This window comes from Bos taurus, chromosome 15 (assembly GCF_002263795.3).
Source record: "Bos taurus isolate L1 Dominette 01449 registration number 42190680 breed Hereford chromosome 15, ARS-UCD2.0, whole genome shotgun sequence".
In the NCBI taxonomy this organism is placed as follows: Eukaryota; Metazoa; Chordata; class Mammalia; order Artiodactyla; family Bovidae; genus Bos; species Bos taurus.
The window spans coordinates 52,432,687-52,449,943 of NC_037342.1; the positions used below are offsets into that span (position 1 = coordinate 52,432,687).

The 17,257-nt window shown below is 37.3% G+C and overlaps 1 protein-coding gene across 1 annotated transcript in view; it reads right to left on the reverse strand.

The window, feature by feature from the left end:
* FCHSD2 (FCH and double SH3 domains 2) overlaps positions 1 to 17,257 on the reverse strand; it is a 244,535-nt gene that overhangs the window by 58,531 nt on the left and 168,747 nt on the right. The window contains exon 9 of the mRNA XM_002693439.7: positions 14,062 to 14,184. Coding sequence (XP_002693485.1) covers positions 14,062 to 14,184 — 123 coding nt within the window. The remainder of the gene's footprint in view (positions 1 to 14,061; positions 14,185 to 17,257) is intronic.

A 17,257-nucleotide genomic window follows, 5' to 3' on the forward strand; every position in this document is an offset into this window, starting at 1 on the left:
GCAGAAAAAGCTAAGAGGATCATCCTCTGGTTGCTAAACCAAAACCCTGAAGCACAACAAATCCAACTTCCTTCCTTTCAAGAGGGAGGTATTAATCTTTTTAAAAATTTTAACTTTTTGGTATGGAATATTTTAAAAAGAAAACACTATAATGTGTCCCCACATACTATCAACCAACTTCCAAAACACACCAATTTTTGTTTCATCTAAAATCCACCTACCCCTTCCACCTTCTATTAAACTGAAGGAAGTCCTAGACATATTATGTTACCTATAAATATTTCAGTGTAACATCTAAAAGACAGACTTTAGAAAACGTATATTAAAATGTACAATGAACATTATAAAACAGTAACTGTTTAATTTTTTGTTCATATTTTTTAAAGTTTTTCACATTAGGATCACAATAAGGTTCCTACAGAGCATATGGATGATGTTGCTTAGGCTTCTTTTCATATATAGATTCTTGGGACTTCCTTGGCAATACAGTGGCTAAGAATCCATGCTACAGTGCAGAGGCTGCAGGTCTGATCCCTGATCAGGGAACTGAGATCCCACATGGCACATGGTGTGGCGCACCCTCCCCCCCAAAAAAAATCACATATGTTTCTTCCTCCATCTCCCTCACCCACCTCACTTGCAATTTACCCGCTGAAGAAACTGAGTTTTTGTTCTGTAGTTTCCCATAGTCTGAATTTTGCTCACTCCATCCTTGTAGTGTTCTATTTCTTGTGTGTCCTGTAAGTTGATGTTTCACTGCATTCACATTTATTGTTTTATTTTTTGGCAAGGTGGTGTTTATTTCTGTGAGGAGGCTTGCCTCTGACTTGCCTCTTTTTGCCGTTAACAGCTGTAGTGGGCTGAATGAATGGTGGCTCTCCAAAAGACAGACCCCTGCCCTTGGCACTGAACATGTCAATGCTACCTCATTTGGAAAAACGTCCATTGCAGATATAATTATTAAGGATTTTGAGACTAGGAAATATTCTGGATTCTGTGGTTGGTCTCTGAAAGTAATGATAAGTGATATTATAAAAGACAAACAGAAGGAAACACAGAAGAGGAGCCAGTGAGACAAGAGGCAGAGACTGGAGTGATGTGACCACAGACAAAAGTCTGAAGCTATCAGAAGCTGAAAGAGGTAAGAAACCGATTATCCTCTAAAGCCTTTGGTGGGAGTGCAGCCTTGTTGACACTTTCACTTCTGACTTCTGGCTTCCAGAACTGAGAGGGAATAAATGTCAGTCATTTTAAGTCATCCCCTATGGTAATTTGTATAGTAACCCTATGCTATGCTATGCTAAGTCACTTCAGTCGTGTCCAACTCTGTGTGACCCCATAGACAGTAGCCTACCAGGCTCCCCCGTCCCTGGGATTCTTCAGGCAAGAACACTGGAGTGGGTTGCCATTTCCTTCTCCAATGCAGGAAAGTGAAAAGTGAAAGTGAAGTTGCTCAGTCGTGTCCGACTTTTAGCGACCCCATGGACTGTAGCCTACCAGGCTCCTCCGTCCATGGGATTTTCCAGGCAAGAGTACTGGAGTGGAGTGCCATTGCCTTCTCCGATAGTAACCCTAGGAAATGAATAGAACAGACCTACGATGATAAATGCCTAGACATTAAGGGGCTGCAAGAACTAGAGAGTTTTCTATGTTTCTATCACTTTATCAAGGGTTCCATCATTCCTTTTTCATTTATTAGCTAGAATACTTCTATAAGAGAAACTTTCAAACTCAATTATTTAGTTACCTTGAGGCTGATTTCGTATAAGACAGGATAAACACTTGCCTCTTCCCTTGATTATCTAGTTTTCAAATTGGTCTGTTTCCCTAGTAACCTCAAATGAATGATCAATTATAGCTTTAATAAATTATTATAAAGTCATGGATTTAAAAATATTTGATTATTTCAATCTACTGCTATGATTATCAATGCTAAAATAATCCCATCTTTGGCTAACAAGATCATATCTTGAGTCCCTGGAGATGACCTAGTAGTTTTTGATAGTCTCCTTGCTTTCCATTATGACTAATTATTTAATGTTTACCTTAAATATTTTATGTCCCAGATCTAGAATCAGTGCTATTTTCCCAAGAAGCACTGTTTTGTTTTTTTATTTTTTTATTTTATTTTTTTGAATATTCTTTTTATTTTTATTTTTAAACTTTACAATATTGTATTGGTTTTGCCAAATATCGAAATGAATCCGCCACAGGTATACATGTGTTCCCCATCCTGAACCCTCCTCCCTCCTCCCTCCCCATACCATCCCTCTGGGTCGTCCCAGTGCACCAGCCCCAAGCATCCAGTATCATGCATCGAACCTGGACTGGCAACGCGTTCCATATATGATATTATATGTATTTCAATGCCATTCTCCCAAATCATCCCACCCTCTCCCTCTCCCACAGAGTCCAAAAGACTGTTCTATACATCAGTGTCTCTTTTGCTGTCTCGTATACAGGGTTATTGTTACCACCTTTCTAAATTCCATATAAATGTGTTAGTATACTGTATTGGTGTTTTTCTTTCTGGCTTACTTCATTCTGTATAATAGGCTCCAGTTTCATCCACCTCATTAGAACTGATTCAAATGTATTCTTTTTAATGGCTGAGTAATACTCCATTATGTATATGTACCACAGCTTTCTTATCCATTCATCTGCTGATGGACATCTAGGTTGCTTCCATGTCCTGGCTATTATAAACAGTGCTGCGATGAACACTGGGGTACACATGTCTCTTTCAATTCTGGTTTCCTCAGTGTGTATGCCCAGCAGTGGGATTGCTGGATCATAAGGCAGTTCTATTTCCAGTTTTTTAAGGAATCTCCACACTGGAGGAATCAACCTGCCTGACTTCAGGCTCTACTACAAAGCCACAGTCATCAAGGCAGTATGGTACTGGCACAAAGACAGAAATATAGATCAATGGAACAAAATAGAAAGCCCAGAGATAAATCCACGCACACATGGACACCTTATCTTTGACAAAGGAGGCAAGAATATACAATGGATTAAAGACAATCTCTTTAACAAGTGGTGCTGAGAAAACTGGTCAACCACTTGTAAAAGAATGAAACTAGAGCACTTTCTAACACCATACACAAAAATAAACTCAAAATGGATTAAAGATCTAAACATAAGATCAGAAACTATAAAACTCCTAGAGGATAACAGGCAAAACACTCTCCGACATACATCACAGCAGAATCCTCTATGACCCACCTCCCAGAATATTGGAAATAAAAGCAAAAATAAACAAATGGGACCTAATTAAACTTAAAAGCTTCTGCACAACAAAGGAAACTATAAGCAAGGTGAAAAGACAGCCTTCAGAATGGGAGAAAATAATAGCAAATAAAGCAACTGACAAACAACTAATTTCAAAAATATACAAGCAACTCCTACAGCTCAATTCCAGAAAAATAAATGACCCAATCAAAAAATGGGCCAAAGAACTAAATAGACATTTCTCCAAAGAAGACATACAGATGGCTAACAAACACATGAAAAGATGCTCAACATCACTCATTATCAGAGAAATGCAAATCAAAACCACTATGAGGTCCCATTTCACGCCAGTCAGAATGGCTGCAATCCAAAAGTCTATAAGCAATCAATGCTGGAGAGGGTGTGGAGAAAAGGGAACTCTCTTACACTGTTGGTGGGAATGCAAACTAGTACAGCCACTATGTTTTGTTTTTTTAAAGTGAGTAGGAGAAGTACATGGAAAACCAGACCTGTACAATAGAGTCACCGGGTTAGTAACTGGTCTCTCTCGAACAATTCATTTTGAAAGGAAGTTGCAAAGAGATCCTGTGCACCTCCCAGTGTTAGCATCTTGCATAAATACAGTAAATGTGAAAATCAGGAAATTGACACTGGTACAAAACATAAAGCTTATTTAGATGTCACCAGTTATATTAATATATGCACTCATTTGGGGATATGTGTGTGTAAAGGTTTCTACAATTTTATCACATGTATAACTTCATGCAACCACTATCCCAATCAAGATATTTAACTGAACCACCGCCACATGACTCCCTTGTCCTATTCCATAATACTTCCCTCTACTTTGTTTATTTAGTGACTAAGTCGCATCTGACTTTTTTGCCATCTCATGGACTGTAGCCTCCCAGGCTCCTCTGTCTATGGGATTTCCCAGGCAAGAATACTGGAGTGGGTTGTCATTTCCTTCTCCAGGGGATCTTCCTCATCCAGGGATTGAACTTGCATCTCCTGAACTTTAGATTCTTTACCATTGAACTACCTGGAAAGTCCCTTCCTTCTACTCTCCTCATCCCTGATTCCTGGCAACTGCTTATCTGTTCTCTATTTCTATAAATATACTATTTCACAAATATTACATAATGGAATCATGCACCATATACCTTTTGGTATATGTTTTTGGCTGCATGGCACAACATGAGGGATCTTAGTTCTTCAATCAGGGATCAAACCCATGCCCCTCGTAGTGGAAGTGTGGAATCTTAACCACTGGACCACTAGGGAAGTCTATTTTCATTCAGCATACTTTCCTTCAAGTTCATCCAATTTGTTGCATGTATCAAAAAGGAGTTCACTCCTTTTTATTGCTGAGTAGTACTTCATAGTATGGAAACACCACCATTTATTTTGGTCCTTCACTCACTGAAGGTCATTTAAGGAGCTTCCAGTTTTCAACTATTATGCCTAAAAGCTACTCTGAACATTTGTGTGTAAGCTTCTGTGTGAAAATAAATTTTCATTTTTTCTAGGATATATGGCCTATTTTTCTCTCTGTAAAAGTGTTACTGAAGTATAACTGACATACATACAATAATCTGTACATATTTAAAGTGTATATTTTGATAAATTTTAACTTTCCTATATATCTGTAAAAATCATCACAATCAAGATAATGGACATATCCCTCATTTTCAAAAGTTTCTTCATTCCCTTTGTAATCTTTCCCTTTCTGCTTCCTTCAGTCACTCCTTGTAACAACTGAGATCCAGCCTTCAATCTCGTTACTGATGTAACCTTCAGCAAATAGCACAATGACTTCTGTCTAAAGTAGTATTCAATAAACAGCTGTTAAAGAACACCTCCGTATCCACCATTGAGATTAAATAAAACATTACCATTACAGTAGAAATCTATACATCCTCTCCTTATTACATTCCCACCTTACTTCCTAAGGCATGTTCAACCCTTCCTTTTTTAAATTTTTTTTTAAGTTGAGGAATCTCTCCCATTCCCCAATCCAAGGACCCTTTTAAGACATTTTCCCCCTAGTTGCCCTCTTTGATTACATTTTAATATCACAAGTATATGTTATATATTTATGTACTGTGGTCCATTGTAACATATAAGATTCTTTTGGCAAACAACCCCTCAACATCCAGAAGCACTTTTTACTCCTTTGGGGGACTATCTGCCCCTCTATGAATGCATGCTCCTCTAGATATAACCACTTTACTAAATTTTACTGTGCTCTTCTTTTTAAATTTCCTTTTAACAGTGTTATTACATATGATATATCTCAAAATTATACTGTTTTCTTGGATGTTTCTGAATGCTGTATAAATGTGTGTGTATTCTTTGCAAGTTGCTTTTCTAAAACTTGAAGTTATCATTAATTTACAATGTTGTGTTAGTTCCAAGTGCTAAAGCAAAGTGATTTAGCTATACATACACATACACATTCTTTTTCAGATTCTTCTCCACTATAGGTTACTATACTGAGTACAGTTCCCTGTGCTATACAGTAGGTCCTTGTTTTGCAATTTGCTTAACATCATATTTGTGAATCTCATCCATATTAATGCATGTGCCTACAGAGCTTTCATTTTTATTGCTATATGGTATTCCATTATTCATCTTACTGGTGGTGGACAGTTATTTCTAGCTTTTTCTAATCTGACAAAGGAAGTTGCTATGAACAATATCTCAAAGTCTTCTGGTACCCACTCTGGGGCCAGAGTTTCTCTATGTTATATTCTAAGAAGTAGAACTACTGAGTCATAAGCTAAGTGCATCTTTAAATTGACTAGATAACGCCAAATGTGTTGAAATTGGATATATCAATCTGTACCCCTCAGGGCAGTATACAAGCTTCTGTTAATCCATATTCTCATCAACAATCATTCTTCTCAATTTTTGTCAATCTTATAAGTGTAAAATAGAATCTCATAGTGATTTTAATTTCCAATTCTTTGATTAATAGTAAATTTAAGCATCTGTACTAGTTTCCTAGGGCTTCCATGACAAAGGATCATAGAGGAGGTGGCTTAAACAAGGTAATTCTGTTTCCTCACAGTTCTGGAGGCTAGAAGCCCAAGATCAACGTGTTGGCAGGGGTGGTTTCTTCTGAGGGCCTCTTTCCTTGGCTTGCAGATGATCGTCTTTTCCTGGTGTCTTATGTGGACTTCCCTTTGTGCCTATTCGCACTCTAACCTTCTATGAACACCAGTCATATTGGATTAGAGCTCATCTGTATGACCTCATTTTACTTAACCTCTTTAAAGGCCTGATATCCAAGAACAGTCACATTCTGAGGTACCAGAGGTTAGGACTTCCACATATGAATTTTAGGGGATACAACTTAGCCCATAAAAGCATCTTTTTTATATGGTAATAGCTGTTTGTATTCTTTTATTCTGTGGGACATGTGTTATATGATATATCAGTAGTTCATTCCTTTTTATGAACAAATAATATTCCATAGTATGGATAAACTGTATTTTATTTATCTAATCACCAGTTGATTGACATTTAGGGTATTTACAATTTTGGCTATTATCTCCTGGAGAAGGAAATGGCAACCCACTCTAGTATTCTTGCCTGGAAAATCCCTTGGATGGAGGAGCCTCTTAGGCTACAGTCCATGGGGTTGCTAAGAGTCAGACACAACTGAATGACTTCACTATGAATAACACTGCTATGAACATTTTTGTACAATTTTTTTGTTTAAACATTTGTTTTCAAAAAAAGTGGAAGTGTCATATGGTAACTCTGTCTCACTTTTTGAGGAATTACTGAACTGTTTTCCACAGTGGCTACACCATTTTACATTCCTATAATGTACAAGGTTTATAATTTTACCACATCCCTGCCAACATTTACTATTATATGTGTGTTGTTTTAATTATTAAAGCTATCCTACTAGGTAGGAAGTGGTATTTCATTGTGCTTTTGCTTTTCATTTACATTTCTCCAATAACTAATGGAAGAACTGGACAAAAAAGATCTTCACGACCCAGATAATCACGATGGTGTGATCACTCACCTAGAGCCGGACATCCTGGAATGTGAAGTCAAGTGGGCCTTAGAAAGCATCAATATGAACAAAGCTAGTGGAGGTGATGGAATTCCCGTTGAGCTATTTCAAATCCTGAAAGATGATGCTGTGAAAGTGCTGCACTCAATATGCCAGCAAATTTGGAAAAGTTAGCAATGGCCATAGGACTGGAAAAGGTCAGTTTTCATTCCAATCCCAAAGAAAGGCAATGCCAAAGAATGCTCAAACTACTGCACAATTACACTCATCTCACACACTAGTAAAGTCATGCTCAAAATTCTCCAAGCCAGGCTTCAGCAATACGTGAACCCCGAACTTCCAGATGTTCAAGCTGGTTTTAGAAAAGGCAGAGGAACCAGAGATCAAATTGCCAACATCCGCTGGATCATGGAAAAAGCAAGAGAGTTCCAGAAAAACATCTATTTCTGCTTTCTTGACTATGCCAAAGTCTTTGACTGTGTGGATCACAATAAACTGTGGAAAATTCTGAAAGAGATGGGAATACCAGACCACCTGACCTGCTCCTTGAGAAACCTGTATGCAGGTCAGGAAGCAACAGTCAGAACTGGACATGGAACAACAGACTGGTTTCAAATAGGAAAAGGAGTATGTCAAGGCTGTATATGGTCACCCTGCTTATTCAACTTATACGCAGAGTACATCATGAGAAACGCTGTGCTGGAAGAAGCACAAGCTGGAATCAAGATTGCTGGGAGAAATATCAATAGCCTCAGATGTGCAAATGACACCACCCTTATGGCGGTGAAAGTGAAGAGGAACTCAAAAGCCTCTTGATGAAAGTGAAAGTGGAGAGTGAAAAAGTTGGCTTAAAGCTCAACATTCAGAAAACAAAGATCATGGCATCTGGTCCCATCACTTCATGGGAAATAGATGGGGAAACAGTGGAAACAGTGGCTGACTTTATTTTTTTGGGCTCCAAAATCACTGCAGATGGTGACTGTAGTCATGAAATTAAAAGACACTTACTCCTTGGAAGGCAAGTTATGACCAAACTAGATCGCATATTCAAAAGCAGAGACATTACTTTGCCAACAAAGGTTCGTCTAGTCAAGGCTATGGTTTTTCCAGTGGTCATGTATGGATGTGAGAGTTGGACTGTGAAGAAAGCTGATCATCGAAGAACTGATGCTTTTGAACTGTGGTGTTGGAGAAGACTCTTGAGAGTCCCTTGGACTGCAAGGAGATCCAACTAGTCCATTCTGAAGGAGATCAGCCCTGGGATTTCTTTGGAAGGAATGATGCTAAAGCTGAAACTCCAATACTTTGGCCACCTCATGTAAAGAGTTGACTCATTGGAAAAGACTCTGATGCTGGGTGAGATTGGGGGCAGGAGGAGAAGGGGATGACAGAGGATGAGATGGCTGGATGGCATCACTGACTCGATGGATGTGAGTCTGGGTGAACTCCAGGAGTTGGTGATGGACAGGGAGGTCTGGGCGTGCTGCGATTCATGGGGTCGCAAAGAGTCGGACACGACTGAGCGACTGACCTGAACTGAACTGAATAACAAATGGTGCTTAGGATCTTACAATGTGTACATTTTCCTTGGAAAAATATCTATTCAAGTCCTTTGCCCATTTTTAAATTGGGTCATTTGTCTTTTATGTGTTGAGTTGTAAAAGTTATTTATATATTTTGAATATTAAATTCCTAACAGGCACATGATTTATAAATATTTCTCCCATTCTATGGCCTTTTTCACATTTTCCACAATGTTCTTTGATGCACAAAAACTTGTAATTTGATGCTGCTGCTGCTGCTGCTAAGTCACTTCAGTCGTGTCCGACTCTGTACGACCCCACAGACGTCGGCCCACCAGGCTCCCCTGTCCCTGGGATTCTCCAGGCAAGAACACTGGATCGGGTTGCCATTTCCTTCTCCAATGCATGAAAGTGAAAAGTGAAAGTGAAGTCGCTCAGTCTCCGCGACCTCATGGACTGCAGCCCACCAGTTCAGTTATCTATCGTCTTTTGCTGCTGCGCTTTCATGTTAACTCTAAGAATAAACTGGCAAACCTGCAGTCACAAAGATTTACTTCTGTATTTTCTTCTATAATTTTACAGTTTTAGGTTGTTGGCCCATTTTGAGTTAATTTTTATATATGGAGTGAGGAAGGGGTTTAACTTTATTCTTTTGTATGTGGTTATGCTATTGTTTTATCACCTCTTATTGAAGAGACTATTCTTTCTCTATCAAATGGCCTTGACAACCTTGTGGAAATCAATTGGCCACAGATGTTTGAGCTTATTTCTGGACTCTCAATTCTTACATGTCTAGCCTTATGCTAGCACCACACTCTTAACTATTATAGCTTTGTAGTAAGTTTTAAAACTGGGATGTGTGAGTCCTCCAATTTTGTTTTTCCTTTTCAATGTTTCAGGATCCCTTGTAGTTCCACATGAATTTGAGGACTGGCTGTTCCATTTCTGCAAAAAAGGTCATTGGAATTTTGATTGGAATTGCACTGAATCTCGGAGAAGGCAATGGCACCCCACTCCAGTACTCTTACCTGGAAAATTCCATGGACAGAGGAGCCTGGTAGGCTGCAGTCCATGGGGTCATGAAGAGTTGGACACAACTGAAGTGACTTAGCAGCAGCAGCACTGAATCTATAAATTGCTTTGGGGAATACTGAAATATTAGAGATATGAAATCTTCTAATCCATAAACATTTATTATTTCCATTTATTTGGGTCTTCTTTAATTTCAGCAATGTTTTATAATTTTTCAATGTACAAGTCTTTTGTGTTTTGGTTAAATTTATTTCTAGGTATTTATTCTTCAAATACTATTGTAACTAGAATTATTTTCATAATTTTCTTTCAGTTAATTCACTGATGAAGTATAGAAACATAACAGATTTTTGTGTTTTGATTTTGTATTTACAACTTTTGCTGAGTTCATTTACTAGCTCCAGGACTTTTGTGGATTCTATAGGGTTTTTTAGAGAAGGCAATGGCACCCCACTCCAATACTCTTGCCTGGAAAATCCCATGGATGGAGGAGCCTGGTAGGCTGCAGTCCATGGGGTCGCTAAGAGTCGGGCACGACTGAGCAACTTCACTTTCACTTTTCACTTTGATACATTGGAGAAGGAAATGGCAATCCACTCCAGTGTTCTTGCCTGGAGAATCCCAGGGACAGGGGAGCCTGGTGGGCTGCCATCTCTGGGGTCTCACAGAGTCGGCCATGACTGAAGTGACTTAGTAGCAGTAGCAGCATAAGGTTTTTTATATATAATCATGTCATGTGCAAATATATCCTTTACTTCTTTCTTTCCATTTTGGTGCCTCCTATTTCTGTTTCCTGCCTAACTGCTCAGATCAGGACGTTCAGCACAATGGTGAATGAGTGAAAGTCACTTATTCCTGTCCAATTCTTTGCGACCCATATAGTCCATGGAATTCTCCAGGCCAGAATACTGGAGTGAGTAGCCTCGCCCTTCTCCAGGGGATCATTCCAACCCAGGGATTGAATCCAGGTCTCCCACACTGCAGGCGGATTCTTTACCAGCTGAGCCACAAGGGAGGCCCATTCACCACAGTGGTGAATAGTAGTGGTGAAAGCGGGCATCCTTGTCTGATCCTATCTTAGATAGGGAAAGCTTTCAGTCTTTCAACACTGAGTATGATATATGATGTAGGTTTTTTAAAAATGCCTTTTACCATGTTCAGGAAGTTTCCTTCTATTCCTAATTTGCTGAGCATTTTTATCATAAGAGAGTACTGAATTTTGTCATATGCTTTTCCTGTGTTTTTGAGGTGATCATGTGATTTTCCCCTTTATTTTATTAAGTTTTTTTTTTTTGGCACATCTTTAAGGTATTAAGAGTGACAATACTAGACAATTTAATTTCTGAAGAAATATAGAATAACCCTGCTATTTTTGAGTTGCTAAAAGAGCTACATTATTAATTGGTAGGAATTTCCTTATACAGACAGAAAGCAAGCATACATAAACAAATTGTAAGGCCAGTAGAACCACCTTTAGAATTACTATACTAGAGAAAATCTCTCTGACAGTATCTGCTTCAGTTACATGAACAATGCATTTCATAAAATATTAAGAAGAAAAGCAAGCTTTCATAAATAATTAAAATTAAACAGAAGTTCCTAGGGCCAGCTGTTTCCCTTTAGGGAATGAAACGTATAGAGGGCATTATAAAATTTACAATGTGTCTATGGATTACCCCCAAAATACAGGTACAGTTACAATTTAGATCTGTGGGAAAAAAAATGAACTTCCTCCAAAGACAAGCTAGTAATGGTGTAGAATAAAAATAAAAAAAATTTTAAACTTCTTTCTGGATTATCAGATCACTAGGTTGCTTTTAGCAGGATAACAAAAGTAGCAGAACAAGCTCTTTGTTAACAGAAAAGCACATGGCATAAAACTTCTAGGTGTGAGCTCTTCTGGTACTAGGAATAAAAGGGCACATCTCCTAGTTACGTCATTCTTATTAAATTTTTATTACTACCACTTTCAATCTAAACATAAGAGCATCTTATTTCTTCCTCATCCCTGGGGAGTAAGATACCCATATGAGTGAATGTAGAGGAAAATAAAGGCTTATCTCTTTATGTGTCCAATTCAGTTTATACATTTTTAATTCATTTTCTATGAAAACAATATAAGCTAAAGAGATAATATAGACATTAGTAGAGCATGGAAAACAGTATGTGTGTGTTTGTGACCTCAGGCAAATCACATAAACTTCCTGGGTCTGTTTTTCTTTCTACAGAATGAGCAAGATAATACCAACCTCATGGAGGTTGTATTAAAAACTAGAAAACTGTGAACTGCTATATAAAATAGTAGCACATTTTAAAGACTAAATGCTTATCTGTTTTATAAACTAAAGACAGTATGCTCAAACATTCTTGGAAAAATATTTCAAAAAAAATTTTGTCTAGGGACAATCTCTCTGACAAAATTAGGAATGAAAAATGTCACTCACTAAGTACTCCCTCCATTAAATGGAAACTGGAAAAACTTCTAAATAATTCATGGGTTAATGAGGGGGGAAAATGCAGATGCTATTTTAAAAAGCCCTATGTACCTATCACAGAATGCAATTACAGTAGAAAGAGAAATTTTTTAGGCTCAAGTGGATTTATTTGAAAAGGCTGAAAATAGAGAACCTAATAGAAAAAGAAGCCTACAAACATTAACTGTAATAAAGTAGAAAGAAATAATGACTATAAAGGTAGTAATTAAGGAGATAGGGAACAATAACACTGAGAAGTAGAACAAGAGTTGGCTTTTGGAAAAGATTAATAAAATAGATTGGCAAGTCCAATCAAAATAAGAGAGAAAGCACAAATAATATTAGAAATAAAAAGGGAGACGATTACAGAGGCAAACAAGTTTATATGCAAATTTATGCCTTCAAATTTGATAAATGAAATAGACAATTTGTCTAGGAAAGTGAAGTTACCAAAATACACTAAAAAAGATACAGAAAACCCGAATGGACCAGTACATATAAACAATCTGATTACTAGTTAAAAATCAACTTCTTCATAAAAGGAACAAACCAAGACATTTTTATAGACTTCTACCCCCAACATTCTCTTGTGGAAAATGTCAAATGTATACACATTAAAAAGAACTGTGCAGAAACACCTGTAAACCACCACCTAGACTCTTTAATTAACATTTTTTCTACATTTTCTTTCATAACTATCCATCTACCCATCCATTTATCCTCTCTATATGTTCATCCTTTTACATCTTTTATTGAATCCTAGGGGTAAAAATATAAGAATACAAAAATATGACAAGATTTCAAAGCACCAGACTAGTGATATTTGTATTTCCACGAGAACTTAGCATTTAAAATTTTTTTCTAAAAATAGAATTGGAGCTATGGTACACTGAAAATAATAAATACACATGGAGGCAATTCAGGAAAAGAAAAGGGACATAGACTGCGCCCTTTTCTTTCCTGTCTTTGGCCTCTGTCTTGTAATATGGATACCCTGATTCCTTTCCAAACAACTTTCTAAGGTATTGGCCAGTTCCCACTCCTCTGGCCAAAAATGAGAATTGAACTGGATCCTTTAAAATAATAGTCATAAAATGAATGTATTTTAATAAATGCATTCAGTCAGGAAACATTTACTATGCACTTAATTTATCAGAAAGAAAATAAGATTAATTAACCACAGGAACAATTTATCTTCCAAAGGATACTTTCTCTACTGTAAAAAATTTTAATCTGTCAGATCCTAAAGAAAAACAATTTGATTTATTTTCTATGTAAACAGTGTGACATGCTAGCAAACTTGAATGAAAAGATAACTATCAAAGAATGACAGCATATAGAAGGCAAGGTTAATTGTTTAAAGCAAGTTAATTATAACATTAATTTGTTTATCAATTATAAAATTTTAATTTTCCTTTTTGTGTCCCTTTATTATTCTTCGCATCGACACATGACTCTGTTGTTTTATGAACTGAATGCATTCAAAATTAATTTGAGTGGAAAATAAAGTTCTTAAAACTATTCTTTTCAAAAGCAACAGACATGCTAATAATGACTGCTGTCCTGAGACAGCCTGTATCATCACCTCCCTTTTTGACCTTCATCAAGAAGAACGAAACACCTTTCAACTTTGTTAGAAGGAATACTGTTTTCAAAAAATTTGTCCTTTAAAGCATTCTAATGTCATTGGTACATTCATTTTGTTTGTATCTAAAGACATTTTTGATTCTAAATGGATATATCGCATACTTCACTGAAGGTAACTTGCCTTGCTGGAGGTTTCTAATAAAAACTGGAATGTGTTCTGCACAGCTTGGCATGTCTCTAGCTCAGTCCGGCTGAAGGCAATTAAATAATCCTTAAGATGGTCATACACATTTCCATCAAGAGCCTATAAAAGAGTAAACAAAAGCAAAAAAATTATGAAAAAGCTCTGATATACAATGCTTGCTGTTTAAATGTTAAATTCAGTTTAAAATCTATTAATATAAAATAAAAGGTAAAGGTAGGTTGCTAAGTAAAGAATAAATATAAATCTTAAACAATCACTTGGAAAAACACTGAATTTTTCTAATAAGTAGGAACTCAAAAAAGGTAGAGCCCAATACTGGTAAAGATGTGGGGACAGTATAAAACTCGAGAGACAAAATGCTTGGTTTCTGATATTTGCTCATCTGCTTACTAGCTATGTCAACATTTCTAGTCCGTTTATAAGATTAGGCATGGGAGCTGAATGAAATAATAGATGAAAAGGATCCATATGCAGTGCCTGGAACAGAATGGACATTCTATAAACATTAATTTCCTCCATTTTCCCTCATCCATTATTGGTAGGATTCTAAATTCATATATTCTTACTATACAGCAATCAGAGAAAAACCACAATAGAAATAGTAAAATTTAAAAAAAGAGTCAGAAATTCTGTTTTGAGAAAGAAACATCAATACAATATCTACAAAGAAATTTAAACATTCTTATTTATTTAAGTATTTAGATCAGGACTCCTTAAAAATTGAAAAAAAGAGAAAACCACTAAACATTTGAGAAATGATTTAAGTTATGATATACATAGTGACTAAAATATGCACAGCCACCAAAACAAAAATCGTGGAAACTGTGTAGATGGTAAACAATGCATTGAACAATTTTCGGTTAAAAAAGCAGAACAAATAGAATACATACATATTAGCAACAATGATGGGAAAATATATCAATACATCAATAATAATAAAAATAAAGGTTCTTGCAAATCAACAGAGATCTTAAAACCAGGGAAAATTCATACATTTAAGTCACCATTGAACTATTTTAAAGTGTGCAATTCATTGACTTTCAGTACACTCACAATGTTGTACAACCATCACTACTATCTAATTCCAGGGCATCTGCATTGCTTCCAAAAGAAATCCCATACCCATTAAGTAGTCACATCCATTCCTACCTTTCTCTCCCTCTCTGGCAACCACTAATCTACTTTCTTCTTCTTTTAAGTTGAGGAAAATTGCTACAACATTATAAATGTTGTATTGGTTTCTGTCATACAACCACTCAAACCAGCCACAATTACATACATATACATATATCTATATCTATATCTCACCTGTCTCTTGGGTCTCCCTCCCCTCCCCCCACCCTACCCCTCTAGAACACCATAGAGTACCTTGCTGGGCTCCCTGTGTTATACAGCAACTTCTCACCAACTACCTGTTTTATACATGGTAGTGTATATAGAGCTATACTACTTTCTCCATTCATCCCACTCTCTCCTTCCCCCACTATGTTCACAAGTCTGTTCTCTGTATCTTCGACTAATCTACTTTCTAACTCAATGAATTTGCCTCTTCTGGACATTCCATATAAATGGAATCACATGATATGTGGTTTTTTGTGCCAGCCTCTGTCATTTAACATATTTTCAAGGTTCATCAGTGAATTAGTACATCATTTTATGGCTTCCCTGATAGCTCAGTTGGTAAGGAATCCGCCTGCAATGCCAGATCCCGGCTCGATTCCTGGGGTCCGGAAGATCCCCTGGAGAAGGGATAGGCTACCCACTCCAGTATTCTCGGGCTTCCCTTGTGGCTCAGCTGGTAAAGAATCCCCCTGCAATGCGGGAGACTTGGGTTCGATCCCTGGGTTGGGAAGATACCCTGGAGAAGAGAAAGGCTACCCACTCTAATATTCTGGCCTGGAGAATTCCATGGACTGTATGGTCCATGGGGTTGCAAAGAGTTGGACATGACTGAGCAACTTTCACTTTATGGCTAAAAAATATTACATTTTATGGATATGCCACATTTTGTTTATTTATTCATTAGTTGGTGAATCTTTGGGTTGTTTTCACTTTTTAGCTATTATGAATAATGCTCTGTGGACATCTGTGTACAAGTTTTTGTTTGAACACCTGTTTCCAATTCTCTTGGGTATATAATTAGTAGTGGAATTGCTGGGTCTCCTGACAGAAATTCTATGTCTAACTATTTAAGGAACAGACAATCTGTTTTCCACAGTGGCTGCACTGTTTTACATCCCCATCAGCAATATATAAACGTTCCAGTTTCTCTACAATCTCAACAACATCTGCCATTTTCTGTTTTGTTTTGTTTTTTAATTATTCAAGCTGCCCAAGTGGTATCTCATTGTGGTTTTGATTTTGCATTTTTCTAATGACTAATAGTGTTGAGTGTCTATTCAAGTGCTTACTGGCCATGTGTATATATTCTCTGAAGAAATGTCTGCTACTGCTACTGCTAAGTCACTTCAGTCATGTCCAACTCTGTGCGACCCCATAGATGGCAGCCCACCAATACACACTTTTTCAAAACTTTTCATCTTATGTTGGAGTACAGCCCATTAACAATGTTGTGATGGTTCCAGGTGGACAGCAAAGCGACTCAACCACACATATACATGTATCAATTCTCCCCTAGACTCCTCTCCCACCCAGGCTGCCACAAAACATTGCAGAGTGCCCTGTGCTATAGGATAGGCTCTTACTGGTTATCCATTTTAAATATAACAGTTTCCACTCATTTTTTAAATTGGTGTTGTTTGTCTTTTTGTTGTTGAGTTGTAAGAGTTCTTTATATATTTGGGTACTATTTATATATTTGGGCTTCCCAGGTGGCACTAGTGGTAAAGACCCTGCTTGTCAATGCAGGAGAAGTAAGAGACACGGCTTTGATCCCTGGGTGGGGAAAATCTCCTGGAGGAAGTCATGGCAACCCACTCCAGTATTCTTGATGGAAAATCCCATGGACAGAGGAGCCTGGTGGGCTACTGTCCATAGGGTTGCTAAGAGTTGAACATGACTAAAATTATTTAGCACATATTTATATATTTGGATACATATATATTACTAGATGGACTTCCCCGATGGCTCAGAGAGTAAAGAATCCATCTGTAATGCAGGAGACACAGGAGGCACAGGTTTGATCCCTGGGTCAGGAAGATTTCCTGGAGAA